Source organism: Megalops cyprinoides, chromosome 15 (genome assembly GCF_013368585.1).
Source record: "Megalops cyprinoides isolate fMegCyp1 chromosome 15, fMegCyp1.pri, whole genome shotgun sequence".
Taxonomy (NCBI): Eukaryota; Metazoa; Chordata; class Actinopteri; order Elopiformes; family Megalopidae; genus Megalops; species Megalops cyprinoides.
Genome location: NC_050597.1, coordinates 14,824,498 through 14,838,758, shown reverse-complemented (window position 1 = coordinate 14,838,758; position 14,261 = coordinate 14,824,498). Strand labels below are relative to the sequence as shown.

Genomic DNA, 14,261 nt, shown 5'->3' with positions numbered 1-14,261 from the left:
GTAACATTATTCATTTTCAAAGATGTTCTGGTTTGGTTATTTGTAGATTTTGTGTAATCCCTTAAAGATGCTTCATTTATATACCCATTTTCACTGTATAGCTGGAACCAGACTGTCTCAATTATAAACCTTTTGATCACTTTGTAGTTGGAACCAGCCTGGCTCACTTACATACCTCTTTTCCACTGTAGAGCTGGAGCCAGGCTGGCTTACTTATACCCCTGTTTTTCCACCATTGAGCTCCAACTGGGCTGGATGCATGTCAGCACATCCTAATAGCATTGCAGGTGTTGGCCTACTTCCAAGCCAAATGTGGGCAAAGCTGTGTATCGATGATACTTCATAAACACAGAGGGAGCATGCAGCCACCACTGAGCAACACAAAAAGCTGAACACGAGTAAAATAAAGTTTATTTCTTTGCACATTTATTTTTGGGGGAAAACAGCAAAACCTGGGCAGTCATTGTGATCTGGGAGACAGCTGCATTCACTTGTTGCCTTCATTTGTTACACTTTCACTATGTAAGGACAAAAGACTGATCCTGCATTTCTGCTATTCCAAGTGTGCAGAGGTTAGAAAAAAGTAACTGTTTAACTTTTCTCTGAATGTCTCTTACGAAAGGAGACATTCAAATCACCTGTCATTAGAGTTAAGGATTAATTAGCAGAGGCTCCATCTATCTGTAATTAGTTGCTGCTGTAAACCTACAGGAAATCAGTACGCATGCAGTATGTCCTTATTGTTCAATAATTTGTTAACTAATTCATCTATTAGTGAAATGTGTGATTCAGTGAAACAGATAACATCATGTTAGAGTTTGATTTTTTTTATAATTTTGGATGATATCAGATGTGGTGAATAATATTGGTAATGACACTGTACTCATGTGACATTGGTTCCATTTTACTCTTGGATTGAGGTTTTGGAAACACTGTACAATAAAAAAAGATCATATGAGGTGTCCAAGTAGCCTAGTGATTAAGGTGCTTGCCTTGAGTGCAAGCTGAGCTCTCCAGCATGGGTCCAGGTCAAAGCCTTCATTCAGCTGGGGCTAGGGGTGCATATGTCAACAGTGGTTGCTCAACTCACTGTTCTCAGGCACCCTGCAATTCGATAGGTGCCTGAAAGTTGCTCAGATGACATCAGCGAAGTAACATTTGTTCTCCAATGAGTGCCCACTCCGCTGTATTGCACTGTGTGGGCTGCAGTGTGAAAAGAAGCCCTTGGCCGAGTGCGAGTATATCAGAGGATTGCATTTTTTCACCTCCTGTGCAAGTGCAGAGGTAATTGTGGCCTACTGGATACAGTTTGCATTTCCAAAAAGCAAGGTTACATAAAATGGGAAAAAGCATGAAAAGGAATTTATAGTATCTATTCCTGCTTTCCAGATATGTTGATGAGATTGAAGTTTTCTCTTTTTTTTTTTTTTTTGGTCTTACAAATAGAGGAGTGCCATTTAATGTTAGGAACAAAATTGTAATCAAAGAGACAGTGATGATAGCCAACCAGTCTCTAAAGCATCAATAGTTCTTAATCTCTGTAGGTTAAGCGTATCCTGAAAATAAACATGTAACAATGAACTCATAATTATAGAAACACATCTTGTTCTGCAGATTAAATGTATTGAGTAAATGCATTACAGTAGCACAATAATTGCTTATTATGAAAAATGTATGTGGAGTTTTAAAAATGTAAAAAATAAAGAATCAGAACTGTTGTGATTTCTTACCTATTTACCCCTTTATCCTAATATTACTCTTGGAAAAAATCTGAAAAGAAATATGTAGATGTAGCAATTAAGATAATTACTTGCATAAAAATTTGGGTGGGGAAAAAATAAACAACCAGACAAAACAGAATGACCAGTTTCTGTCAGGGCTGTGTTTTTTGTGGTGGCTCATAACACAGTTTCTTAAGACACAGATCCTTTTTAATAGTCTATTTCTCTGTCTATTCTGAAAAAGGCCTTTTGCTGTGAAATGACAAACTGTGGTTGTCGGACAGGCAGATCACACCACCACGTCAATATTACCCAGCTCTAGTTCTCTGAAACAGATTAAAACAGAGAAGACTGTCTCTTCTGCTTGTTTAGTTCCTGTTTCTCCATGGCTAGTTATGGCTGCTGAAAGGAGTCCTCCCATGCAGTCATCAGCGAGATTAAAGGTGACATCCCCCTACTCGCAACACACCCTTTTCTAGATCAAAACAGGCGATGTGCACTTGTTTGTTTCCTCGCCGTGTTTAGGAACAGACAACTGGTTTTGCGAAGACAGGACCATTCCCTGATTCCAGTTCAGATCAGTATAGAATGGAGCCGTTGTTATCCAAGAGCTTTGTTTGACATGAAAAGATTGTGTGGCAAACAAACAGAACAATGAAAGTGTGCTGTGAATGTGGAAGCAGTTTTGTTATGCTGTATTTTTTTTGACAGGGGCAGCATGTTGTCAGGAAATCCCCAATCATTTTTTTTTCTTAGAATAGCATAAACCCAATTAAATTTTCCATCTGTGAGAGAGCTGGGATTTTCTGAAGTATCTGTTATCAATGGAAGAAAGACGTTTCTAAACAAGGAAGATAATTCTGTCAATGAGATGGCACCGAAGATGCAAATCAAACCAGTCCAGCTCATATACACACTTTCTGCCGAATCCATTCACCAAAACTGTGGCACAAAGTATGCCACACAGGCATGTGCACGCAAGTTCGTTTGCATGCACATTCATCTCAAGACGTTTCTGAGGGGGTCATTATCTTAGATAAACCTTGGAGTTCCAGTTTTTAATCAGGTCCACCAGCTTCTCCACTTCATTATCCATGCAGATGTTTGTCTTGCTTTTGACTTTGTGCAGGAATGCCTGACTAGTGTTAAGGATTCTAAATATACAATTTTGACAAGTTGTGTCTTGTTGTTTTCTGTTAATTTCATGCTATCATTTTACATTGACTTGTGACTTTGCATTGATCTCAGTGGCAGGACAGCTTCATGTACTAGAGCCCTTACTCACTCACACTCTGTATTATGTGGAGCGATTCATTTTACCATTTCCTGGATTACTTTTATAGTTACTGTGGAATTTACAGAAATGAAATGTCAAGAGCAGCTACAAGGCAAATCAAGCAAAGATAATGTCATATGATATCAGAGTTTTGTTCGGTGTTCACAGTAAAAATTATACGCTACCACATACTAGCCGATCAAATCTTCCTTGTAAAGTAGATCACAATGTTTCCATGGTAAAAGACTCAGTTCTTCCACTCACAATCAGTGGGTGTTTACAAAGTAAGAATCATAAGTAGAGCTGAACAGCAAGAACAGCTGTTTTTGAATTTGGTGCCATGATCTGTTTTCTGTGCCTACTTTTTTTCTTACGTTCTGTGCAGAGCTGCAGATACCCAGTTAATTTTAAGTGACACAGTCATCTCAATCACAGGCAATTTTTCATGCAGAACCAGTTTGACCAAAGGTAATTTTGGACTGAAATGACAATTTTATTGTAAAATATCGCAGTATAAAATAGGTCTCTTTGTTGTGATGAACATATTGAATTATATTTTTTATTGCTGTTGGACTGTTGTCCTACTTGTGCACTCCCATAGCAACAGAAAGGCATTGCATTTTGCCTCTTTGCTTGTGATGAGGAGAGGGTGATGGAGTTGGGGTGGCGCTTTGCAGAGGTCAGGGTGGCAGGTGTTGAGATGACACTTGACTCTGGTTTGGTTAATGCTGGGATAAAGTATGGCACAGTTTGGCTTGATGCCTGACTCATTCACTGCCTGAAGAAAAGTCAAAACCCATCATGATTTCTTGTGAGATACAGCCTGTTTCAGTGCTCTTTCATTTCTTTCATTTTCCAAAAATACCTTGGCTCTGGTTTTCACAGCACAGATTCCCATGAAAATAAATAAATAAATAAACTTGTACATGACTCTGAATACAGACAGTGCAAAGGCAAATTAATTGAATCTCAGCTTTCATGCCATTGGTATCCTGCCATCTGAAATCCCTTTACACTGTCACACATCACTATGTCTGATCAAAAATGTGAGTTGTTTGTTGTATAGTCTGTGTGATGCCAAATGGTGTCAATTTGCTGTACTTATGATCTCATTTTCTCTGTTACTTCAAAATTGAGGACAATTCATTTTTTCCAACAAAGTATGTGTAGCTTTGATTCACGTTAACCAACGTGATTTAAGAACTTAATTTCGTACTTTAATTTTCTTACTTTAATGTCTTTTTTCCTAGTAATTATAAACCCTGAGGAAAAACAAAGTTAGAGGCTAAGTCAGTAAAGCCGATAGCTGTGATTACAGAAACAAAATGTTTACTACTGCACCTGCAAGCAAACAGTAGACTCTGAGCTTGACACAGCTACATGAGTCTGAAGAATCAAACTGGCACATTACTGTATAGATCTAAAAACTCCACCGAATAGAATGAGCTTTATGAACCATAGCAAAAAATATGGCTTTTATTACATAAAAAGTGCCCTTGTGCAAATGGTGATGAAAAAAGTAGCAAACCTTTCATTCATGTGACCTTAGTCAGTACTTCTCTGGGTAACATTAATTTTACACAGTTTAAAGGAATTAGGAACCAAATCTTAATTGCGAACAGATCTTTAAAGCATTTTATTTAATAAACTGTTCAACTAGGTTGAACTTGTCTAAAAACATTAGGTTTTTTTACCCCAAACATTAACATTGGAATTTCCAGTAAAAGTCCCTGATGTAATTAATTTGCGATGGTGCTAGGAGAATGTTGGTGCTAGGAGTTCATTTCAACTCCTAGCATCCTAATGCCAGGATATGAGATGTAGAAGTGATTTTTTTTCTGGACTTTTGTTTTAAAAGTTTAAAAGTTATGTCATCCACTGAATCAAGATTAAAAGAACCATTAGACTTTAAACTCAATACAGTACTCTCCGTTGTGAATTATGTTGAATCCCGGTTGTGGTGCTCTTTGAGGTAGGTGTTGACAAGACCTGAGTGGTGTGGTGACAAATAAGAGAAATACATTTAATATTAGCCAATAAGGAGAGTGAACCTTGAGACTTTGAGTAAAGTGGAGTCATGAGTGATGAGTTATGAAAAGTTAAGTTAAGCTAACTAGCAGCCTGCAGCACTGCATGCAGCAGGAAACAAATGAGGTAGCTATGGAGACAAACAGCAGTGAGGGAATATCAGCCAGAGAGCTAACCTCATGTCCCCTTCCAAACAACCAAACATCTCTGCAGATGTGGTTTGTTTCAAACAGCTGATGAGTGAAGAGCAAGCATTCAGGAGTCTGAAAAGTGAAAGCAACAGCCTGTGAGTTGAATGTATCACCCGGCTCATATCAAATAGTTTTGTTTCTGCTGACAGTGAATGTCCATGCAAGTGCTCCTTGTACTGTCACTCCACTATAAGTAACAATGGTATGAAACCATGGAATATCCATGGGCATCTCAGCCCTACTGTGCTAGCGAGTTATTTTGAAGAAATGATAAAAGCTTCTTCTTTTGGCTGTAAAAAGTAATAGTAATACCCTTACTGGAAGTTTATTTCCAGATGCTATATTAAGCATATATTGTACTTATGTAAACAAACAAATCTATGGAGACAGACTGAGTACATGGGTATGTAGTTGAGTGTTTCCTGGGTGAAGCTACAGAGAGACAGAGATAACCAGGGAAAAGGAGATAACTTCCTGAAATACTGGAATCATAAAATGCAGTTGGGCTATCGGAATCCAGTATGGGTGCATTCCTACAGAGAGCAGGTCAAAGGACCATTGGTTTTTTTTTTACTTAGGATTCAAGGCATAGAAGGCAACCCCTAGAACTTATGGCTTCTGGGACATGTAGCGCACACAACCCTTCAGAATGAGAAATAAACCCTCTATGTCTTCCTAATAGGGAGAATATATTCACTGATATATGCTGACCTTTTTCTGTCTGAGATTAATGAATAATGGATATGTTGAGAAATGCATAAATTTGAATAGTGCTAGAAATCATATAAAATTGTTTAATATGCCCCTTTACACAGTTATATAGTAATCCTTGTTTCAACAAGCATTTTTTTATTACACTCGGTAATTTGTTTGTTCCAAAAGGTTTATGTCATCCGTTTTTCTCTGAAATTCTTAGAAAGTACATGAGTTTAAAGGGTTGTCGGAGTTTGCGCAGATAAAACACTTCAAAATGCAACATAGAATTGCAAAGGTGAAGCCATCCCTGACCTCTGAAAATGGTATCGTACAGCACTAGTAAAAGAAGGAATGTGTACTTATGATGAAGTTAAATATGATCTCCTGGAAAGGAGGAAACACTGACACAAACAGAGTAATCTATGTATGCTCACAGGCACACAGGAGACAGAAGAAAGTATAACAATGTTACAAGTGTGTGCATGTGATCATATATGGGTTACTCTGTTTGTGTGGGTATAATCCATGTATGCTCTCACACACACACACACACACACAAGATAAAGACAAGTATAACAGTACACATGTGAGTTCCAGTGGTTTCGTATCTCAGGAGAAGAAGGCAAAACACTACTACTTGTACCATAAGCTTTTGCATTTTGACAGATAAACCCAGTGGAATATAGAAACATTAGTAGGCTGCTATAAAAGAAAACACACCTTTGCTAAATTTTTTATCTGTTGTGCTTTTATTGTATTTGAAAAACAGGTTGCAAGCTGTCAGGTCTATCAAGCATGTGGCTGTATTCTATGTTCCATGCCAAAGCACTGGGGCAGTGGTGTTTTGTGCTAATTTTAGCTGTTTAGAGTGTATTGCATTTGTTATTGTTTTACCAAAAAAAATCGATTATCCAAGATTTGTCCACACAAAGTACAGTACAGAATCAATTCAGTGCAAATCTATAGGAGAGAAATATTACAGATTAGACTATTAAGACAGGGCGATCTGTATGAGATCGAAGGAAACCCTGCTGCTCTCCCTCAGCCCGTCTGTCCACTACCCAAACAGAGAATGCGCTTCTACAATATGCCTGACAGCACTGATGATTGAAATTCTTTCATAATAACAGGTCTGTTTTATTCAAAAGTAGGGCTGAGCGATAAAACGATAATAATTATCATGATATAATTTCCCTCTGAAAAAATATAACAAATGTTTGCTAAATGTTCAATATAATTACTTTCCATGTTTCAATAGCATCCACAGAAATGAATCACGAACTGCCAATCATGTCGCAGGAACAGAGGTATGCATTGCACAAGTTAGGTTGCACGGTGAGAGATATAAATTATAAATTTAATGGTTGAAGCCATTACAGTTTCCTTGATGTGATTATGTATGGTATGGATAGGACTTCTCACAACCAAGTATGTGGGCATTTTTATGTTACATCTTTAGATACAGTAAGTCCACTACTGAAGGGTAATGCAGGTGTAAGACCCGTATTTGTTATGGCAACCCTAGTCCCTGCTCTGATGAGAGCAGTCAATGAACCACATCTGAAATTGTGGTTTGGTGTTATTCACAGTGTAGCATGCTGTCCAGCCTCTCACTCTGTACTTTTGGTTGTAAACCCCACTGCATCTGTATTTCACCCTAAGCTTTGCAATTGCTTCGCTGTTGTTGATTTTTGTGCTGTATGGCGTGGTAATTTCTTGAGAACGGGAGGCAGCAGGCAGGGGCGCAAATGAACGATCAATGCAGACTCTGTTGAGATTGCCACACAGTAGTTTAACTATTCACAATCGATACAACTGATTTGGAAGGACGGGCAATCTCTGACCGTTTTAAATAATGGAAAATAAGCAAAGACACGTGCTGCTTATAAACAAATATACATGCATTTCTGTTACACAACAGAAAGAGAATAAAGGTTATGGACTGACACAGTTTGAGAATAGTAGCGTTGTCTCCATATTTTGATTAAGATTGTGCCCCAGTGCTTTCCAGCAGTCAGTATATTTAAATTGTGCTCCCCAACTAATCAATAACCTCAGTAGTATGTAATATGTAGTCTATACATGTATGTATGTATGGATATTTCATGGATCAGGAAGTGACTAAGTCATATGTGTTTCATGAAACACTTGAATGAAGTTCTTCTGTTTGAGATGTGTTGGGTGAAAGATTTGTTGTTTTGCTCTGTTGAATATGGTTGTTTTGTTGGCAGGAAGCTGTATATGACTGTAGGTGTGTGTTGGGTAGCGGTTGAATATTGGTTTGGTGTAAAGCTTTTAATGAGGCTCTGATTCCCTGCATTGCACCTGTAAACTGTCACCACTTGGCAGAGGAAACAAATTCATCTCATTAGCACAACCATGCAAAGCCATAAATGTTACAACAAGGATAGAATGTAGCCTTACAGCTGACCTTTGTATAACAAACAGCTGCAACAAGGATGAGGGTAGTGTGTGCCAATTGTGAATTCCAGAAAGTGGGTAATGTTTACTCACTTGTGCCATAGATTCATCATCCATTCATTTACCTGCTGTGCCTTCAAGTCATTAATCCAAGTATGATTATTGCCCTACCCTTGCTACTCTACGTGATATAATTTCAGCTGTAAAAGAGGAAATTATCATTGTTAACAAGCATTTACATATAGCATACAAGTATTTTTTTTTCCTTTGAATTTTCAATTTTGTATCTCTTCAAAGATTTGGATATTCACTGGATTTTATCCCACCGCAGCATTTCTTCACAAATATACATGGATGGGTTGTGTTGTGTAAATATGTAAGTGAAAACAGCTATTTAAACAAGCTAAGCTGTAGCATAAAATTAATGTTTATGTATCTTAATCATTGCATGCTTCAAAGCCACCTAGAGAGATTATGCATAAAAGTGAAAGGTCTTTTATTGGTTCAATTATAGCGGCCATGGACTTGGTACATCCAAATAAACTTATTTCAATGGGACCCATTCTTAAATGTTTGACTTTTCCCACACATTACAATTTGTTTAGGTCTACACACATGAAATGAGCACTGTAAGGAAAACTGCTAACAACATTTAGGTGTCATTCATTTGGAGGAAATTACAGTTAATCTAAATCAAATGGTAAACCAAGATCTTTTTTAGTCCTATAAATATGCCAGGAAGCCATCCCTCATTTCCTCATGACATTCCACTGTGCTTTCTCACCCCGTGAGTTGGTTTGTTTACCGCTAAAGGTCATGGCGATGTAGCGAAAACTGCCACTCAGAGAGGGAGCAGTGACAATAGCTTCTGTCATTGGCCTCTTACTCTCTGCATAGAGAATGACATTTATTGCCACCCCATGTCGTTTCAGGCAGCCCGAGCATGCAGAGACCTCGACAGCTCCTGTGATGAGTGAATGGGCACCGAGCACCAGGGCTGTTGGCGGAATGTACACGCCCACCATGGCACCCACGCCAGCTCTGGCTCAGCCCGCAGACTCCTGTCACGATGAGCCGTGCCAGAATGGGGGGACGTGCCGGCCGCTGCAGCTGCCGAGCGGGGCTGCATCCTTCCAGTGCGACTGCCCCCTGCACTTCACTGGGCCACTCTGCCAGAAAGGTAGGGCTTCCCACTCCCCATCCTCACCATTCCCAGTAGAGGGTGTGTTGACCAGAACCAAAACCATTTCAAGAAATTCAATTTACCTCAACTACTGAACTATTCATTTACAGTGCTGTACATTTTAAGAGTTCATGTCAAAAATGTAGTGGATCTGTGGGATCTGTGTTTTATGAGGGAAAGTCTCAAATTCTAATTGGCATTCCTTACTTTCAGTGTTATTATGCGGATTATCATGATATGGCCATGAATCAGAGGTGGTCCTGCCAAATATTCATTATGTGACAAGTCAGGTCTGGGGCCTACAGAAGTGGCTGATAAGTGTCTTTCTTCAGAAAGAGACAGACAGATAGAGTAAAGAAATTCAGGGTGGTATTTGTCAGCATGCCTTCCAACTCACAAGTACAGTCATATGTGCTGCGTCTAATTAAAGGTCTGTATGTGTGGATAGAGGACCTCCACTATATGCTCCTATCTGTCACTGCCCACGATCGCTTGTGTGATGCACGACTTTACCATGTGGACTTGCACTGCATGTTCTCTCCGCTGTATGCTTGTGATATAGAGATTGAACCCTGTCAGCAGGGGAGTGGGGAGTGACTGCTTCCAGACAGCATCAGAGAAAACTGTTCCCTGATCACAACTGACATCCACCTGGCCAAGCCTCTGGCAGAGAACTGCTCACACACCAACTGCTGAGTAGGATTCACTGCGACACTATGTCCCTGCGAGTCGCACTGTCGGTAAAATGGCCAAGTCGCCAAAAAAAAAGGGAGGTGGGGGTGTGGTGGTTAGGTCACAAGCTCATTACTTGGTGCTGAAGAAGCAGAAGTGACTATAATAATCAAATTTATAAACTTAATATTTATATGGATGCCTAATCCCTTTCCTGCCTCTATATTTCACTTTTGTACCAAAATAACCATCTTTAAAACTTATTTTTCTGCTTACATTTGCATTTAGTGATATTCATAAGCATAATTAAAACTGAATAAATAATTTGCTGAGTAATTTGAATTAAGATTCAAATCTGTTTAGTATAAATAAGTAATTAATCACTTCACTTGTTTTGTCTGTGTTTTTGTGCTATGCCAGGCACTTCTTTGAAATGTAGACATCATAATTTATCAGTATTGATCAGTATTGCAACGTGGTAAATGTATGTGGGATTTATAGAAAAAGGTGGGGTTTATTGAGGAAAGAGAATATCCTGATCATCCATTTCAGTAGCTACTTAATGCTGAAGGGTTTTGCTGTGAAGACACACTGTCCATGCTCTCCACAGTTTACCTCAGTGCCAGGTTCAAGCCCTGATAGAGTAATAAGGTTGCAATGTATACAATGTGTGTCACATTGTAGGCATTAATGTGTAGAGAGCAGGAAATAAGACTTAAAAGAACTGGATCCGAGTTCTGTTACATTGAAATAAGTTAGCTGTTAGCTACGAATACAGTATGCCATGTACAGGTTTCCTTACACAAGTTTGCAAAAAGTTTGCAATAACAAATGAAATTGCCTTTCTTCCATTTCTAGCTTACTTCGCTCACTAGCTTGTGATGTCAAAGAAAATACAATGTCGGATCTGAGTTGATGGTTTTGTAAATGTATTGTATTTGCAAATTAATAACATTGGCTAGCTAGTAGTGAGCATTCACGGAATGGTGCAAATTGCAGAATTGATAATAAGATGACAATATAAACACAAACCCAATCACTGAAACAAAAGTGTGCTAGCACAGTAGTAAATGACTTTACTGATAGAACCTTGTGCTAGCCAGTGACAAATTTACATCATGGCTAAATATTATTAACAAAAAGGAAACATCTTTTGGAATTTTAAAATAATTAGGAATGTACACTAGTGTGGCTGTGAACATGGATTAGCTGCTATCTTTGGACCAGGCAGTTACAGCAGAACAGCATTTCTGTAGTCTTTGTAAAGTAGCCTAACTCACCTAGAACTCATTAAAAGTTAAAGCACAGAGATATTGAATGAGAGCATCCTATTCAAAGGCAGCTACTGCTAACTGCTAGACCGTGCAGCAGAACCAAGCAAATGTGGAGGGCCAATGAACAGAGATCATGTTCTTAAGTACTAGAAATGACAAAACTACAGGCCATTTCCTCTGAATGCATCCACGCAGATCATAACCTGTGGAAGGGTGTCATGGCTGGAGGAGCAAGGGACATCGATTTATTTATAAATTTGGACCAGCTATGGTTTTACAGTGCAGTTAAAAATGAAAAGCTGATGAGGGCTAGAAAGGAGATGGCAAAAATGTTCTTTTTTTACTATTGTAATATCAGGCACAAGATCACTCAAAAGAGATGGCTTCTTAAAGTATTGGAGTCAGAGGCCTGTTATTACTTTAGGAATGGAGGTAATGATTACTATACCAATACTTAGAGTCAAAGCTTTACTTTGACTCCACAATTAATAATACAGCATTATGACACTAGATATATATGTCCCATGGATGGATACATTGCTTGTATTCTTATGGGTTTAAATATGTGTTGCAGAACTTACTAATTACCTTATTCTGTGGAAGTAACACTGTTTTCATTGGCATTCCATCCATAACCATCCACTCCAAGATTTAATTTCCTGTCTTAATAGGCTGCAGGTTTACAGAGCATAAAATATTTGAGACTCCTCAAACTGCTGCAATGTAGGATATAGACTCAGGGCTGTTGTCGATTTATCTGTAGAGACTTGTATTCTTGTCTTGAGATACTGTCAGCCCTTACCAATCCCCTGGATTACTACTGTATATTGTAAATGTTGAATAAAATGAAACCATAAATTGTATTCTATCTTCAAATGTACATTTGTGTTGCATTTTCAGAAGTACACATTAACTGTAATTGAAATTAGATTTAATTTGATTTGATAGCCAGTCTCTAATTCTTTTCTTTGTTTGATTATCATATTCAATTTAAAGCACAAAAACTCATTTATGTCCAGCCTGTAAGGTTTTAGTAACCCAAGTGCCTTTGACTCAAGGAATCGAATTGTGGTCATGCACCCCTGCCTTGGTTTATGGCACCTTCACATGAACACCTACTAAGGCTGTAATTTCACCACTTACAGCAAGGAATTTGAAGAGGAAAAAGGATTCCAACAAACAAGAAGTCTTGGCACCCGAGTGGCAACACCTGCCGATTCTGAAGTCAGTCAGAGGGATGCTGATGCTCTTTTCATGAGCTGATCACTACCACACCCAGCTGATAAACAGATGTTTGATAACAAACCAATCACACAACACACATACCAGCCCTTCTCTCACATGCCAGCAAGGAGCCAAAGTTCCCTCGTGGGGTTCTGCTGTGTAATCAACTTTAACTTAAAAAATTCTGTGAAAATTAACAACTTCTCCTCTGAAGTTGAAGTTTCTCTAAATATAGCCATGAACAACTCTCAAAGGGCGATATGTACTCAAAGACTTTGTATTTCAATGCAGAACCTTGCCTGTTCTAAAAGCTAGAGCAGCTTGCTTTCAATGTCTTGGGGCTTTAGGTTAATTTTCTACCCCAGCTGCAGAGATAAAGTGTTCTACTGGCCTTTATCCCCTTAGGAGTTCCTTAGGGTGTTGACCTAAGTGGATTCTGGTTCACCTCCAAGTCACTCCTGAGTTTGGAACCATTTGCTGGAAATGAGACTGGCCTGTTGACCTGTTAAGTTTCGAACAGTAGATTCACATTACATTATATTGCATTCGTTTAGCAAAAGCTCTTATCCAGAGCGACTTCCAGCACAAAAAAAAAGAAAGACAGCAGGTGTTAGGGGACAGGTATTGAGGTGGAACTGAGATGCAGTCTGAATAGCAGGAACTTCGGTCTGTGTTGGAAGATGGCCCGTAATTCTGCTGTTCTGACCCCCGTGGGAAGTTCATTCCACCACTGAGGGAAGAGTGCAGGCAGCGATCGGGTCCAAGAGGAGCAACCCCGTTGGGATAGGACAGGTAATTGCCCCATGGTTGCAGAGCATAGTGATCTGGGCAGTAGGTATGAAGGGGCTCTCCCCTTCACTGTCCTATATGCCAGAACCAAGCTTTTGAACTTGATGCAAGCGATGACAGTAAGCCAACGAAGTGAGGTGAGGAGGGGTACAACTTGACTGCATTTAGGGAGGTTGTAGACAAATTGTGCAGCTGCATTCTGGATTAGTTTCAGGGATTTGATGGCACATACACGAAGACAAGAAAAGAGGGAGTTACAGTAGTCCATGCGTGAGAGGACCAGGGCTTGAACTAGGAGATGCGTAGAATACATAGTGAGGTAGGGGCAGATCCTTCAGCTGTTGTACAAAAAATAATCTGAACACCCAACTGACTGCTGCAACCTGAGAGGATAAGGACAGTTGGGTATCAAGCATTAAATCATGCTGACATTGAGACAGAATGGACCTTTTTTGTCATTTTAGAAAGGTAATACTAAATTCAACCAACCCACAGTACACCTCTGTACTTTTGAATTTTCCAGACATAAACCATTTTTCCCCTGAACAAAGGCAAAGTGTGATATAAAATTAGAATTAGAATTTGCTGTGGGCAGAGTCAGAAAATGTGAGAAACATTAAGCAATGTTCTGTCCCTTCCCAAACCACAACTCCAACCCCCAACCTCCCCAAGACACTTCAATGGAACATTTGCATCTGCGTCTTCCTATTTGCCCATTGGTGAGTTTGTGAGTTGTGTGGATATGAAAATATGAAATTAGAAAGAAGAAGGTCTGAAAAGTGTAAT

The 14,261-nt window shown here is 39.1% G+C and overlaps 1 protein-coding gene across 1 annotated transcript in view; it reads left to right on the top strand.

Annotated features, from left to right (window-relative positions):
- The window catches only part of eys (eyes shut homolog), a 266,508-nt gene that overhangs the window by 168,564 nt on the left and 83,683 nt on the right, over positions 1 to 14,261 (top strand). Inside the window, exons 35-36 of the mRNA XM_036547241.1 lie at positions 3,219 to 3,281; positions 9,323 to 9,513. Of these exons, the coding sequence (XP_036403134.1) occupies positions 3,219 to 3,281; positions 9,323 to 9,513 (254 nt within the window). The remainder of the gene's footprint in view (positions 1 to 3,218; positions 3,282 to 9,322; positions 9,514 to 14,261) is intronic.